A 14,454-nucleotide genomic window follows, 5' to 3' on the forward strand; every position below is an offset into this window, starting at 1 on the left:
TGAAAGTGGCCATCCCTCCACCTCCAGATCACATGACCGTGTCACATTTGATTCATTTCATTCTTCATCATCAGAAATACGTTTACTTATATACTGTCTACAGTAGATCCCACAGGAGGCTGTAAGGTTGAAACCAGAAACCTTGTACATCTTTCTCAAGTCTCCAGGGTCCAGTACAGCTCCTAAAACATGCTAGGTACTTGAATATTCATCAGATATATACCAAACAAATACGAATAAGAAGGGAAAACTTTAAACAGAATATTGGGACACCTGGGATGGATGGATAGAATGTGGCAGTGAAAGAACACGGGGTCCAGACCCTTGCCTATTCTGCTCAGTGGCAGCCACTGTTCACAGGCCCCAGACACCTCAGAGCCCACCCTGGCCCCCACCTGGCTCTCTCACACTTACACTCCCTAAGTCTCCCCAAGGGGCTGCGCACCCTACCCCCATCCATCACAGGAGCCAGCATTGCTTCCAAACAAGCTATTTATTTGCAGATATAAAACAAGATCCAACCACAGGTGGCAAGGGCAGCCCAGGCTCACCTGCAACAATGCCTCCCTGGCCAGAAAGGGTCTGTAGGACCAGAAATGTCAACTGTCCCCCATCCCCTAGTCAAAAATAATTGGGACTCCTAGCAGGAGTGTTACCCCAGTTAAAACCTACTCAACCAAGAAGAATGAGACAAACCAGGGGAAATGCCAATGAAAAACCAGTGGCTCTCAGGCATGGAGATGGCAGTCAGCCACTCATACCCCAATGATGGGCCACCCTGGAAAAACTGTCCCCTGCAGGGTTTCCAAGGATGACATCTTGTCTTCCCCCTTGGGTAGGTCCCACTCTTGCAACAAGATAAAACCTTAGAACCTAAAAAATACCCTCATGCCCCCAGAATTCCAAAGCCAGCTCACCCCACCCCACCTCATTGTACCCCCACCCAGAACATTTTGCTAAAATTAATCCACCCGTGCCCATCTAACAGGAGCCCATTCTCAGGAGTTAGCCAGTAGGGTCACATCCTCATATGCTCACCATACTCCTCTCGGGACATCCACTCAGACTGGTAGGTTGAAAGGTGAGCCACCACGGACGCTCCTAGCCAGACACTAAAGTTTCTATTGGAACCCGCCCAGACCGTGGCTTTGGTGGAGGAGACATGATCCCCCATCAGCTCCCTGAACAGGCGCTTTGTGAACCCGGGATAGAGGGTGTTGCCCCCGCAGGCCATCACGTGGGAGACCAGCAGGGGGCGCAGGGAGATCTCGCAGGACTCCACGGATTCCACGATGGCCCGTGGGATGCTGGGCCCTGGCTGCTCGAACACCTGCGGGCTAAAGAACATCTCAGGAGCCACCCGCTGCATGGGGGTCAGCTCCACGCGGGAGCCGTCTGGGAGCTGATAGGTGTTGCTCTCATCCAAGCCACTCTGCTGCCTCTCACGAAAGTCCAGGGCCTCCCCCAGATTCTGCGGCACGTAGCACTTGTTCATCTGAGTCACGGCGACTGTCTCCAGCTGAAACAGGCAGCGTCTATCGCAATCTTCCTTAAAGAGACTCTTGAGGAGATAGGCGGAGAGATCCTGGCCGGCGAACTCCAGCGTCTTGCCGCTGGCGGGCAAGGGGCGGCCCTGGTGGAAAGGCTGCACGCGGGTCAGGCCATAGCCAGAATCAACCACCACTCCGGTCAGGAGGCCAGAGGCATACAGGGACATCTGCAGCTGGTCGGCCAGGAGGACCGATGGGACATGCAGCAACTCAAACAGGATCTGCAACGAGGGAGAATTCACTCAGTGCATTTCCCCCAGCCTGCTCAGCAGTCAAAGCTAAAGTCAGCACAGAGCCACGTCCTCGGGGGACTCTCAGGCTGCCCCAGGATGCTGCGCCCAGGGACCCTGGAGCTCATGCAGTGAGGATAATGCAGCAGCTCTAGAGGATTAGAAGGGGAGCTGGGTTTGCCCTCAGGAGCTTGTCTGGTCGTGGCCGTTCAGAAGACCACTTCGGAGAAGAGGTGAGAAGAGCTCTGTGTCTGCAAGAAATGGTTCTGGGACACTGGCTGCAGGAGCAACATGGCCACGGGTCACATGTGCAGCCTGAACCACCTCTTTAGAAGGAAGAACAGATTAGAAAAGAAACAAGTGTTGCATATTCACCACTGCCTCCAAACAGTGGAGAAAGACTAGAAAAGACAGACAAGAAAGATAAGACAGGCAAGAAAAAAGATGCCAGAACGAAGGAAAAAGGAAAGGAAGGAAGAAAAGAAAAAAGAAAAAAAGGGAAAAGATGCTCACTGCCTGGCAGGAAAAGCCTTATTTTTTCTTTTTTTTTTTAAATAAAAACCTTACAAACGTCAAGACAAACCTGGAATTCTGGTATTTAGGATTTGCCAGAGTCCCTGGGCTGGTTTTCTCCCCCTGCCCCTCACCCCCTGAATCTTTACAAAGCCCCCCTGCCCCCCATTCCTCAGCTCTGGCAGCCTCCCCAAGGTTCTAATCCCATAGAAGCAGAAAGATCCTAACAGTCAACACTTCTGTGGCCCCAGCCACTTATTCACCTCGTCAAGCCCCCACAAGCCCATCGTCTCCCCTCAGTGGGAGGGGGCTCCCTCCATTACTACTCTCAGAAAATTGTCCCCCCACCAGCCATTTCTCAAAATAGCAGCCAAGGTCCTCTTTTTCAAATAGAAAATCAGATACAACTCCCCCATTTAAAACTCTCCATTTAAAACTCCCCAGGAACTTCCTATTCACTTAGAAATGATTCCTATTCACTTAGAATAGGAATCCCTGTAAAGGGATAGACAGTAAGGGTTGCCAAATTCAGCAAATAAAACTACAGGATGCCCAGTTATATGTGAATGTCAGATCAATAATAAATAATGTTGTACTGTAAGTATGCCCCATGTAATATGAAACATACTTAAATACTAAGACATTATTTGTAATTTATCTGAAACTCAAGTCTAACTAACTAGGCATCACGTATTTTATCTGGCAAACCTACGATAGTAAATATTTTAGCCTTTAACTTGATGTATGGTCTCAAACAGTCTCTGCTGCAACAACTTAACTCAGATGCTGTCATATGAAAGCACACTCTGCCAAACCCTAAATGTCAGAATTCCTGTTTTGTCTTCATGTTTGGAAAGTTTTTATTTAAAAATAATAATAGGGCTTTACCTATCAGGCAATGAGCATATTTTCTTTTTTCTTTCCTCTCTCTTTCTGTCTTACATAACATATAAATGAATGTGTGTGGCTATGTTCCAATAAAACTTTATTTACAAAATAGGTGGTGGGCCGGATTTGGCTCACTGGGTTGCCAATCCTTGATTTAAATCCAAGCACTCCCCACAGCCTACCAGGCCTACAAGGCCCAGCCTCCTCCAACCTCACCATCCTACTTGCCTCTTGCCACTCTTGCTGCTGAAATCACCTCCGTCAGAGAGGCCCTTCCTGAGCACTCTCTTCAAACAGGTTCCCCACCCCCAACAGTCCACCATGATCCCATTTCATTATGGTTCTAGAACTCATCACTATCTGGAATTATTTGTTAACCCCTTCATGGAAGCTCTCTGAGGGCCAGAACATGGCCTATATCAGCAATTATGGAATCCATAAGCAAATATCCCACGTCTCCCTGGTAACCCCCTTTCCACCAAGCACGTTGGTTGCTGCATGTCCACCTGCAGGTGGGGCCTCCATGAGCTCCCCTGCTTAGTGGCACACCAGGCACTCACTAGGCTCTTGGGAAATGTCTGTGGGGCAATTTGTTGGTTTCTGTTGGTTTTTTTTTTTTTTTTTTTTTTTTGAGACAGGGCCTTGCCCTGTCGCCCAGGCTAGAGTGCAGTGGCATGATCTCAGCTCACTCTATTCTTGACCTCCTGGGCTCAACTGATCCTCCCACCTCAGCCTCCCAGGTAGCTGGGACCACACCTGGCTAATTTTTGTATTTTTTGTAGAGACAGGGGTCTCACTATATTGCCCAGGCTGGTCCTGAACTCCTGGGCTCAAGCAATCTGCCTGCCTGGGACTCCCAAAGTGTTGGGATTACAGGCATAAGCCACCACACCCAGTTGGCAATTTATCTTAAAAAGCAGAATTCCTGGTGCCCAATCAATCCAGACATAGTGTCAGTCTGTTTCCCGCTCCCGAGTGGGAGCAGACCCCGGCAGGCCTCACCTCCAGCATCTTCTTTCGGTCCGCAGGCTCCCTCAAGGGCGTCTCCGTGATGATCACAGGGGGGACCTCGTGCTCCCGTCTGTGGTTCTCCAACACAAATGACCAGAGGTACTGCACACCCTCCCAGTTGAGGATGCGGCCCCGCTCGATGGGGTAGCTAAAGGTGTCAGGATGGCAAATGTCGATGCCCAGGCTCACACGCCTCCGGGCGTAGCTGGGGCCAGGGTTCTCCTTGCACGGTAGGTAGTTCACAATGTTTGGGAAGACCATCTGAGGCTCATTCCAGCCGGCCGTGCCAGCCTTCAAAAAGCCAGACCCATGGTCAATGATAACGGTTCTTGCAGCCATGGCGGAGGCAGAGGTGGGTGGGACCTGTGGACGCAAAGGATGGGGTTAGTTGTGCAGGCAGCCTAGGCCACCATAAGCAGCTTCCCCCTCTACCCAACAGTCAAACCTCAGGCTCCCCCTGAAGCTTGTCCACTGCCCCCTTCCAAGCCTTTACACAATCCATTACCTGTGCCTGGAACACTCTCCCCATCCCAAATTCCCAACCATCCTACCAGGCTCCCTTAATGGGCCACATCCAGGAAGTGGCCCCCACCCCTCCTGCCCACTCAGCTTCTCCCACTGCACTTTGCACACATCTGTATCCTGCTAGGTGAGCACTTCTGCCCCACAATCCAACTCTGCAAAGGGTTGGATTACTCTTTGCAGACTCAGCAAGAAGCTTGCCACTTGGGAAGTCCTTGTAGACACTGGCTGCCTGATTATAGAGGGCACAAGGAACATGAAACATCAGCCTCAGAGCCACCACCTTCAGTAATAACAATGTCATAGCAAGAGCAGCAGAAGCAGGCATTGTATTAGTGAGCATGGCAGCAGCTACAGGGACCATTTCTGGAGAACCTACCCTTTCTCCAGTACTACAAGGAACACTTTGCATGTTAGGCTGGACTAGGTAAAACTGCCATTTGTGTCTGCGAAAATGGTCAGAGATCAGCAATTTCACATGGTTTCACCTGATACATGGACTCATTTAATATTTGCCACGATGTATAAGGCAGGTGACGTCCACTTTACAGATGAAGAAACTGAGGCACAGAGGGGTAAGATTACTTTCCTAGGGGTATACAACTAACAAAAACAGAGCTAAGAGTCAAACCCAAACCAGACTGCAAAGGCGATGTCCTGAGCATCAAGCACGCGAGGCATCAGGCATTAGGTGTTAAACATGAGCTAAACATCTAACACCTGATGATAAGGAAGACTATCAGGAAGATTCCATGATTGTGGTTAGTTTCTTCATCTGTAAAGTGGGGAGAACAGCAGCCCCCCTGCTGAAAAGGTAGGTATGGTCACTACCTGATGTTCAGACTTACTAAAAAGCTACAGTAGCCAAGACAATGTTGGGGGTACTGGTAAAAGAATAGTCAAGGCCAGGCACGGTGGTTCACACATGTAATCTCAGCACTTTGGAAGGCCGAGGCGGGCAGATCATCTGAGGTCAGGAGTTCAAGACCAGCCTGGCCAACATGATGAAACCCTATCTCTACTAAAAGTACAAAAATTAGCCAGCGTGGTGGTGCGCCTGTAATCCCAGCTACTCGGGAGGCTGAGGCACAAGAATCGCTTGAAACTGGGAGGCGGATGTTGCAGTGAGCCAAGATTGTGCCACCGCACTCCAGACTAGGCGACAGAGTGAGACTCCATCTCAAAAAAAAAAAAAAAAAAAAGGAATAGTCACAAACATAGATCTATGGAACAGAAAATCCAGAAATAGGCCCACACACAAAAAAAGTGTCATTTGCTCTTTGACAAGGTCCAAAAATAATTAAATGGAGAAAGGATAGTCTTTACAACAAATAGCAAAGAACAACTGGATGTCCATACACCAAAAAAAGAACCTTAGCCCATACCTCACACCTTACAAAAAATTAACTTAAAATGGATCATAGAAATAAACGTAAAACCTGAAACTAACACTTCTAAAAGAACACCTACGAGAAACCACGAAGGCAAAGTTTCCTTAGAACATTAGAAGCCTGACCCACAAAAGAACAAATTGATAAACTGGACTTCATCACATTTAGGAACTTTTATCCTTCCAAAGACGCTATTTACTATAAAGAGAATGAAAGACAAGCCATAGACTGGGAGAAAATACTTACAAATCGTATATTTAATACAGAACTCTCAAAACCCAGTAATAGGAGAAACAAGCCAATTTTTTTTTTTAATGGGCAAAGGCTTTGAAGAATCACTTCACCAAAGAAGATAGATGGATGGCAAATAAACACATGAAAAGGTATTCAGCATCATTACTCATTAGGAAAATGCCAGTTAAAATCACAAGATATTTCTATACACCTACCTATTAGAATGACTGAAATTAAGGACCAGCCTTACCAAGTGCTGACAAGAAAGTGGAGAAATTGGAAATCCCATGCACAGCTGGTGGGAATGGCAAATGACACCAGCACTTTGGAAAATGGTGTGGCAGTTTCTTAAAAAGTTCAACATACTTTGGGAGGCCAAGACGGGCAGATCACCTGAGGTCGGGAGTTCAAGACCAGCCTGACCAACATGGAACAACCCTGTCTCTACTAAAAATACAAAAACAAACAAAAAAAATTAGCTGGGCGTGGTGACGCATGCCTGTAATCCCAGCTACTGGGGAGGCTGAGGCAGGAGATTCGCTTGAACCCAGGAGGTGGAGGTTGCGGTGACCCAAGATTATACCATTGCACTCCAGCCTGGGTGACAAGAGCAAAACTCCATCTCAAAAAAAAAAAAAAAAAATTCAACATACACCTACCGTATGACCTGCATTTCCACTCTTAGGTATTTAACTCAAGGGAAATGAAAACGTACATTCACACAAAAACCTTTATGCACATATGTACAGTAGCCGGATAGCCTTATTCCTAACTGCCAAAAACTAGAAACCAACCCAAAGTCCTTCAGCTAGGGAATGAATACACACATCTCCCCATTCAATGGAATACTACCTGGCAATAAAACAGAATGAACAATGGATACGCCCCATAACATGAATATGTGCATAAATCTCAAATGCCTGAGGCCGAAAGAAGCCAGACCCCAAAGACAACAAACCGTATGACTCCATTCCCATGACATTCTGGAAAAGGTAAAACTATAAGGACCAAAATCAGATCAGTGGCCGCTGGCAGCCAGGCGGTGAGAGGGGATGACCAGAGGGGACATGGCAGAATTTGGGGCCATGACGGAACTATGCTGTATCTTGTTTGTGGAGCTGGGCACACTTCTGTATGCATTTGTTAAATTCCCACAACTATATTATTTTTAGAGTAAACTTTTAGTAAAAACAAAGTTTTTTTTTGAGACAGGATCTCGCTCTTGCGCAGGCTGGAGGGCAGTGGCATGATCGCGTCTCACTTCAGCCTCAATCTCCTGGGCTCAAGCAATCCTCCCACCTCAGCCTTCTGGGTAGCTGGGACTACAGGTGCAAGCCATGCACACCCAGCTAATTTCCCTAGGCAATAGCCTAGGCTGGTCTCAAACTCCCAGGCTCAAGCAATCTGCCCACCTAGGCCTCCCAAAGTGCTGGGATTACAGGTGTAAGCCACCACACCTGGCCCTAGTAAAAAAAAAAATTTAAGGGAAAAATCCAGCGGGTGTGGGAATATTCAATGAAAGGTGTATGAACTCATCTTGCAGAATACAAATTGTCAGACAGACAGCAGACTGGGTGCCTAGACTGTATGTGGGTGTTTCCTGTAAGAGAGGCCTCCGGAAAGGCAGCTCAGCCCGAAGGCAGCATTCTGGGGCTGTCGCTCCCCCAGCTATCTGCTCAGCTTCCGTTTCTGGACAGCAGTTGCATCTACCCATCACTATTGAGCATGACAGCCGTGGCCTGGCCCTGGCCAGCAGCTCCCTGCTGTCACTGGCTGCGGGGCAGAGAACAGGCTTCTCTGCCTTTAATCAGCTCTGACACAGACCTGGGGAGAGCCAACGAGGAGCGCGGAGATGGAGCTGTGGTGACCGGGCCTCCTGCCTCGCCTCCTGGCAGGCTGAGTGATAGATTCCTCACACTCAATCATCCAAAGTGACAGAGAACTGGCCGCCTGCGTGACATTCCGGGAAGCAGGCTCTGCTGCCGACAACGCCCTCCGCACCATGAGAGCAGGTGACTGATAAATGCTTCTCGGCCCTGGCATGTGGTGTCATGGGAGACACCGGCAGACTGATCTCCACTGTGGCTGTGAAACAAGGTGCGCATGGCAAGGGTAGGGGATGGGAGAGGACTCCAAGTTGGTGGCCCAAGTGACCCGACCTGGGAGGAGGAGGGTGGGAGGCAGGGGCCATCCTTCCCCTGGCACATGACTGTAAAAGAAAGTTTGGATGGCTCCAAGGAGCCAGCTTTGAGGACAGAGATAAAATCTGTATATTCAGAAGCATTTTTACTGAGCCACCAATTCTGCAAATCCCCGTAAGCATCTACCAAGGTATAAAACCTGTTCTAGGCTGGCATGATTTCTCCCCTTCTGGAGTTTACATTCTACTAAGAAAGAACGTCCATAAGCACCAAATCAAACACAGCATGTCAGGGAAGATCAGTACAGCAGAGAAAAAGAAAACCTGGTAAGGACAGGGAACTCAAGAGGCACAGAGGCACAATGTCATTTTAAGCAGAGCAGTCATCAAAGGCCTCTTTCTAGGGTGACATCTGAGCAGAAAACTGAATGAAGTGAAGGAATAAGGCACGTGAACACCTGGAAAATCATTCCACCCCAAAGGAACAGCAAGTGCAAAGGCCCTGAGGAAGACAAGGTCAGATGAGTTCTAGGATCAGCCAGCAGGCCTGTGTAGCAGGGACATGGTGAGTGGAGGGAGGATACTGGAGATCTGAGAAGGGCCTTGCAGGCCTCTGTATCATGCTTGCAGATGTGGGAGGCCATTAGGGGCTTGGCCAGAGGAATGGCATGATCTGACATCACTTGTGAAAGGATCATTTTGGCCAATAGAAAGGACAGACTGCAGAGAGCAGAAGAAAGATTACAGGAGGTGAAAGGTGTGGGTAGCCTGCGCTCAAGTGGTGGCCAGGAAGAGGGTGCAAGGGGATCAGATTCTGGATATACCTAAGTAAGGCTGATAGATTGAAATATTAGACCAGGAGAAGAATGAAGGAAGACACCACAATTTTTAGCCTGAAAAGCTAAAAGAATAAAGTATCCATTTACTATGATGGAAAAGACCATGGGGGAACAGTTTGGCATTTGGGAGGAGATTAGGAAATTTATTTGGGACATGTTAAGTTTGAGGTGCCTATTAAATGCATGTAAAGATCTCTGAGTTAGCGGTGTAACTGGGAGTTCCTGAATGGATGGAATTGAACATGGTTGAGGGTCAGGCACGGTGGCTCACACCTGTAAACCCAGCACTTTGGAAGGCCAAGGCAGGTGGATCACCTGAGGTCAGAGTTTGAGACCAGCCTGGCCAACATGGCGAAACCCCGTTTCTACTGAAAAATACAAAAATTAGCTAGGAGTGGTGGCACGCACCTGTAATCCCAGCTCCTTAGGAGGCTGAGGCAGGAGAATTGCTTGAACTCAGGAGATGGAGGGTGCAGTGAGCCGAGATCATGCCACTGCACTCCAGCCTGGGTGACAGAGTGAGACTCCATCTCAAAAAAAAAAAAAAAAAGAAAAAAGAAAAGTGGTTGGGATGGAAGTGACCAAGAAAAGATGTAGTGTAGACATAGATTTGTGCCTGAAGGCCGCTAAGGTCTAGTGGCCAGGCCTTGGGAAGGCACCAATAAAGAGGACTAAGTGAGAATGGCCAGGGAGGAGGGTGAGAAACCCAGAGGGAACAGTGTCCTGGGGCCAAGCAGAGAAAGTATTTCAAGAAGGGAAGAATCAAATGGGGTGAGAAATTAGGAGGAAAACAAAGGACTATCCATTGGATTTAGCAATGTGGAAGTTACCAGCAGCCTTCGCTAAAGCACATCCATTGAAGAGGTGAGAAAAAGCTTGAAAAGGTTGATTCAAGAAAGGGTGAGAGATTGAGAGCAATTCCACCAAACTGGCCTAGGGTCTGCAAAAATATCACAGCATACACAACAATGAAATATTAAAGAAGTGTTCAAAATTGAAGGACATGGCAGTCAACACCATGCACATTTTCTGATCCCAGATCAGAAAAAAAAAAAAAAAAAAATAGCATTAAGGTACATTACCACCACAGGCTTCTGATGCTCACCAGGATGGAGTAAGCCTCCTTCAGCCCTCTTTCCTACTGAGTAGGACTAAAAATTCTGGACAAAATGAAAAAACAAACAAAAAACAAAACAAAACAAAAAAATCCAACTACCTGAGGACAATGAGTGAAAAAAATAACAGGCAGATTGAAGAGAATGAAAACTTGGAGAAGCAATGTGCAGAGGGTGAGGTTCCTATTTGTTTTATTTTCCTGTTTTCTCTCAAACTTTGACCTGAGACAAGTTTCCAGCACAGCCAAGGCTGAGCGAAATCCTGTCTCTCTGGACATAAGACCAAGAAAAGGAACCTATGCAACTCAAAGAGTTGGGGAAGAATACTGAAGAAATGGGAGCCAGTCAGAGAAAGGATTCCCCAGATTCTACATATGTACGGGCACAGGTCCCAGCTCACCTGTGCATGGCTCGGACACACCCATGGCAGTAGAGCACAGGCCTTTGTACTGAACTCACAGCAGAATCACCACCCACAAAGGCCAAGACGGAGTTGCAGGCTGCGTGTAACAAGGGTGACTGAAGGCTAAAACACAACCAAATAAACATTCTCCATAGGATGTTAAAAGAACAGAGTCTCACAGCATAATGTTCAAATATTTTTAGCCTGAAAAGCTATTAATATTTCAGGCTGGGCACAGAGGCTCATGCCTGTAATACTAGCACTTTGGGAGGCCAAGGCAGGTGGATTGCTTGAGCTCAGGAGTTTGAGACCAGCCTGGGCAACATGGTAAAACCCCATCTCTCCCAAAAGTACAAAAAATTAGCCAGACGTGGTGGTGTGTGCCTGTGGTCCCAGCTACTCAGGAGGCTGAGGTGGGAAGACTGCTTGAGCCCAGGAGGCAGAGTTTGCAGAGAGCTGAGATTGCACCACTGCACTTCAGCCTAGAGACTATGGGAGTGAAACCTTGTCTCAAAAAAAAAAAAAAAAAAAAAAAAGCTATTAATATTTTGAGTTCTATTGCATAGCATGGTGAATATAGTTCATAACAGAGTATTGTACATTTCAAATTCACTGACAGTAAATTTTGAAAGCTCTCATCACAAATAATGTTAAGGATTAGAGGTAATGGATGTCTTAACCAGCTTGATTTACTTATTCCACCTTGTATTCATAAATTATAACGTGTTGCATCCCATACATTTATACAATTGTAAATTCTCAATTTACAATAAAAAATAAAATAAAAACAAAGAAAAGTTCGCTCCACAGAACGGAGAGGACAGAGGAATGAGTAAGGGGATTTTCAAATATCAATAGAAATTATTCAATCTAAAAAACAGAGAGAAAAAAATTTACTGAGCAAAGCTTCAGAGACCTGTGGGGCAATGTAAAGAGATCTAACATTCAATGTCATTGAAGTTTCAAAGTGAGAGGAAAAAGATTGGCTCAGAAAAAGTTTTGAAGACATAATGGCTAAAAATTTCCCAAATTTGGTCAAAGACAAATCTACAAAGCCAGGAAGCTCAGCACACCCCATAGAAAATAAATTCAAAGAAAACCATGCAAACCATCCAGAAAACCACATTATAACCCAACTGCTGAATACCAAATATTTTTTTAAATCTTCAAAGAATCCAGAGAAAAATAAAACACTAAATATTAAGTGAATATCACTTTGAATGACTACAGACCTCCCACCAGGGGAAAAAAAAAATGAAGTCCAGAAGACAGTCAGGCATCTTTAAAGGACTGAAAAAAAAGAGATATCAATTCAGATTTCTATACCCAGCAAAAAATCTTTCAGAAATGAAAATAAGACATTCTTAGACGAAGGAAAACTAAGAAAATTACTAGCAGAACTGCCTTAAAAAGAAATGCTAATTAAAGCTCTTCAGGCTGAAGGAAAATAATGCTGAATCTAGCACTCAGGAATGAAGAAAGAGAAACAAACAGTAAATACTTAAAAAATTATAAAGTCTATTCTTCTCCTCTCAAAATACGTATGGCCATTGAAAGTAAAGATACGGTATAGCCTACTACTTACCTAGGTTGTATGATATAGCCATTTGCTCCTAAGCTATGAACTGGTACGGCATGTTACTGTACTGAATACTGTAGGTGATTGTAACATAATGGTATGTATTGTCTTGTTTTGTTGGTAGATATGGAGTCTTGCTATGCTACAAACGGGTATAGCATGTTATTGTACTGAATACTGTAGGTGATTGTAACATAATGGTATGGTATTGTTGGTAGATATGGAGTCTTGCTATGGTACAAACTGGTACTGCATGTTATTGTACTAAATACTGTAGGCAACTGTAACATAATGGTATGTATTGTTTTGTTTTGTTGGAAGATATGGAGTCTTGCTATGCTACAAATGGGTATGGCATGTTATTGTACTGAATACTGTAGGCAACTGTAACATAATGATATGTATTGTCTTGTTTTGTTGGTATATATGGAGTCTTGCTATGCTACAAACTGGTACTGCATGTTATTGTACTAAATACTGTAGGCAACTGTAACATAATGGTATGTATTGTTTTGTTTTGTTGGAAGATATGGAGTCTTGCTATGCTACAAACAGGTATGGTATGTTATTGTACTGAATACTGTAGGCAACTGTAACACAATTGTATGTATTGTTTCGTTTTGTTGGTAGATATGGAGTCTTGCTATGTTGTCCAGGCTGGTTTTGAATGCCTGTCCTCAAGGGTTCTTCCTGCCTTGGCTTCTCAAAGGGCCAGGAATACAGGCATGAGCCAACATATCCAGCCAGTAAGTACTGGTGTATCTTAACATAGAAAAGGTAGAGTAGAACTACAATATTATAATCTTATGGGACCACCATCATATACGCCATCTGTGGTTGATCAAAATGTCATGTGGTTAATGACTGTAATTGAAATTGAAAATGGAAAACAAATAGTGAAAAGTCAATAAAGCCAAAAGCTAAAAGCTAGTTCTTTGAAAAGATCAAAGACTAAGAAAAAAGAGAAAAGACACAAAAGACTGCGATCAGGAATGAGGTGGCATCACTTCAGACTCTATAGACACGAAAAGGATAACAAGAGAATATTAGGAACAACTTTCTACCTGACACTTTGACAGTTTAGGTAAAATAGATAAATCCTTTAAAGACAAAGTACCAAAGCTCAATCAAGAAGAAATATATATTTAAATAGCCATATAACTATTAGAAATAGACTTTTTAGTTATAAACCTTCAACAAAGAATACTCTAGGTCTAAATGGTTTCACTGGAGAATTTACCCAATATTTAAGGAAGAAATAATACTAACGGTACACAATCTCTCCCAGAAGGCAAAAGAGGAGGCAACACACCCCAGCTCAGTTTGTGGGGCCAGTATTACCTTGAACCAAAAGCAAAGATATTACAAAATAAAACAAAACTCAAACCAAAATCTTTCATGAAGATATATTATTCTTTAATAAGATTTCGGCAAGCCCAGTAATATATAAAAAGAATAACACACAATGACTAAATGGGGCTTCTCCCAGGAATGCAACGCTGGTTCAACATTTTTAAATCAGTATGATTCAAACGAGTAACAGACTGAAAAAGAAAAACCACATGACCATCTCAACAGATGCAAAAAAAAAAAAAAAAAAAAAAAATCAATGGATAGAATTCAACATGCATTTATCATAAAAATTTTTAACAACTAGCAACAGAGAAGACTTTCCTCATCCTGATAAAGAGAATATCCAAACACCTACAACTCACACAGGTAATAGTGAGAAACGGGATGCTTTCTCCCTAAGACTGGGAACAAGGTAAAGATGTCAGTTCTCACCACGCATATTCAACACTGAACTGGAAGTCCTAAACCGGTGCAATATGGCAAGACTAAAGAAATAAAAGACACATGAACTGGAAAGAAAGAAACTATCCCTATTTGCAGAAGACATAATTGCCTAAATAGAAAATGCCAAAGAATCTACAAAAAAGATCCTAGAACTAATAAGTGAGTTTGACTAAGTCACAAGATACAAGTTAAATGTTTTAAAAACCAATTATATTTTATATACTATCAATAAATAGCTGAAA

General features: G+C 44.8%; 1 protein-coding gene across 2 annotated transcripts in view; it reads right to left on the bottom strand.

The window, feature by feature from the left end:
- Window positions 1–474: 474 nt before the first annotated feature.
- Window positions 475–14,454, bottom strand: part of ACTL8 (actin like 8) — a 73,833-nt gene continuing 59,853 nt past the window's right edge. For both annotated transcript variants that reach the window (XM_054494843.1, XM_054494848.1), the window contains exons 2-3: window positions 4,184–4,555; window positions 475–1,771 (exon numbers count right to left, since the gene is read on the bottom strand). In XM_054494843.1, the coding sequence (XP_054350818.1) occupies window positions 1,019–1,771; window positions 4,184–4,531 (1,101 nt within the window). In that variant the 5' untranslated portion in view covers window positions 4,532–4,555 and the 3' untranslated portion in view covers window positions 475–1,018. The remainder of the gene's footprint in view (window positions 1,772–4,183; window positions 4,556–14,454) is intronic.

The sequence above is a fragment of the Pongo pygmaeus genome, chromosome 1 (assembly GCF_028885625.2).
Source record: "Pongo pygmaeus isolate AG05252 chromosome 1, NHGRI_mPonPyg2-v2.0_pri, whole genome shotgun sequence".
In the NCBI taxonomy this organism is placed as follows: Eukaryota; Metazoa; Chordata; class Mammalia; order Primates; family Hominidae; genus Pongo; species Pongo pygmaeus.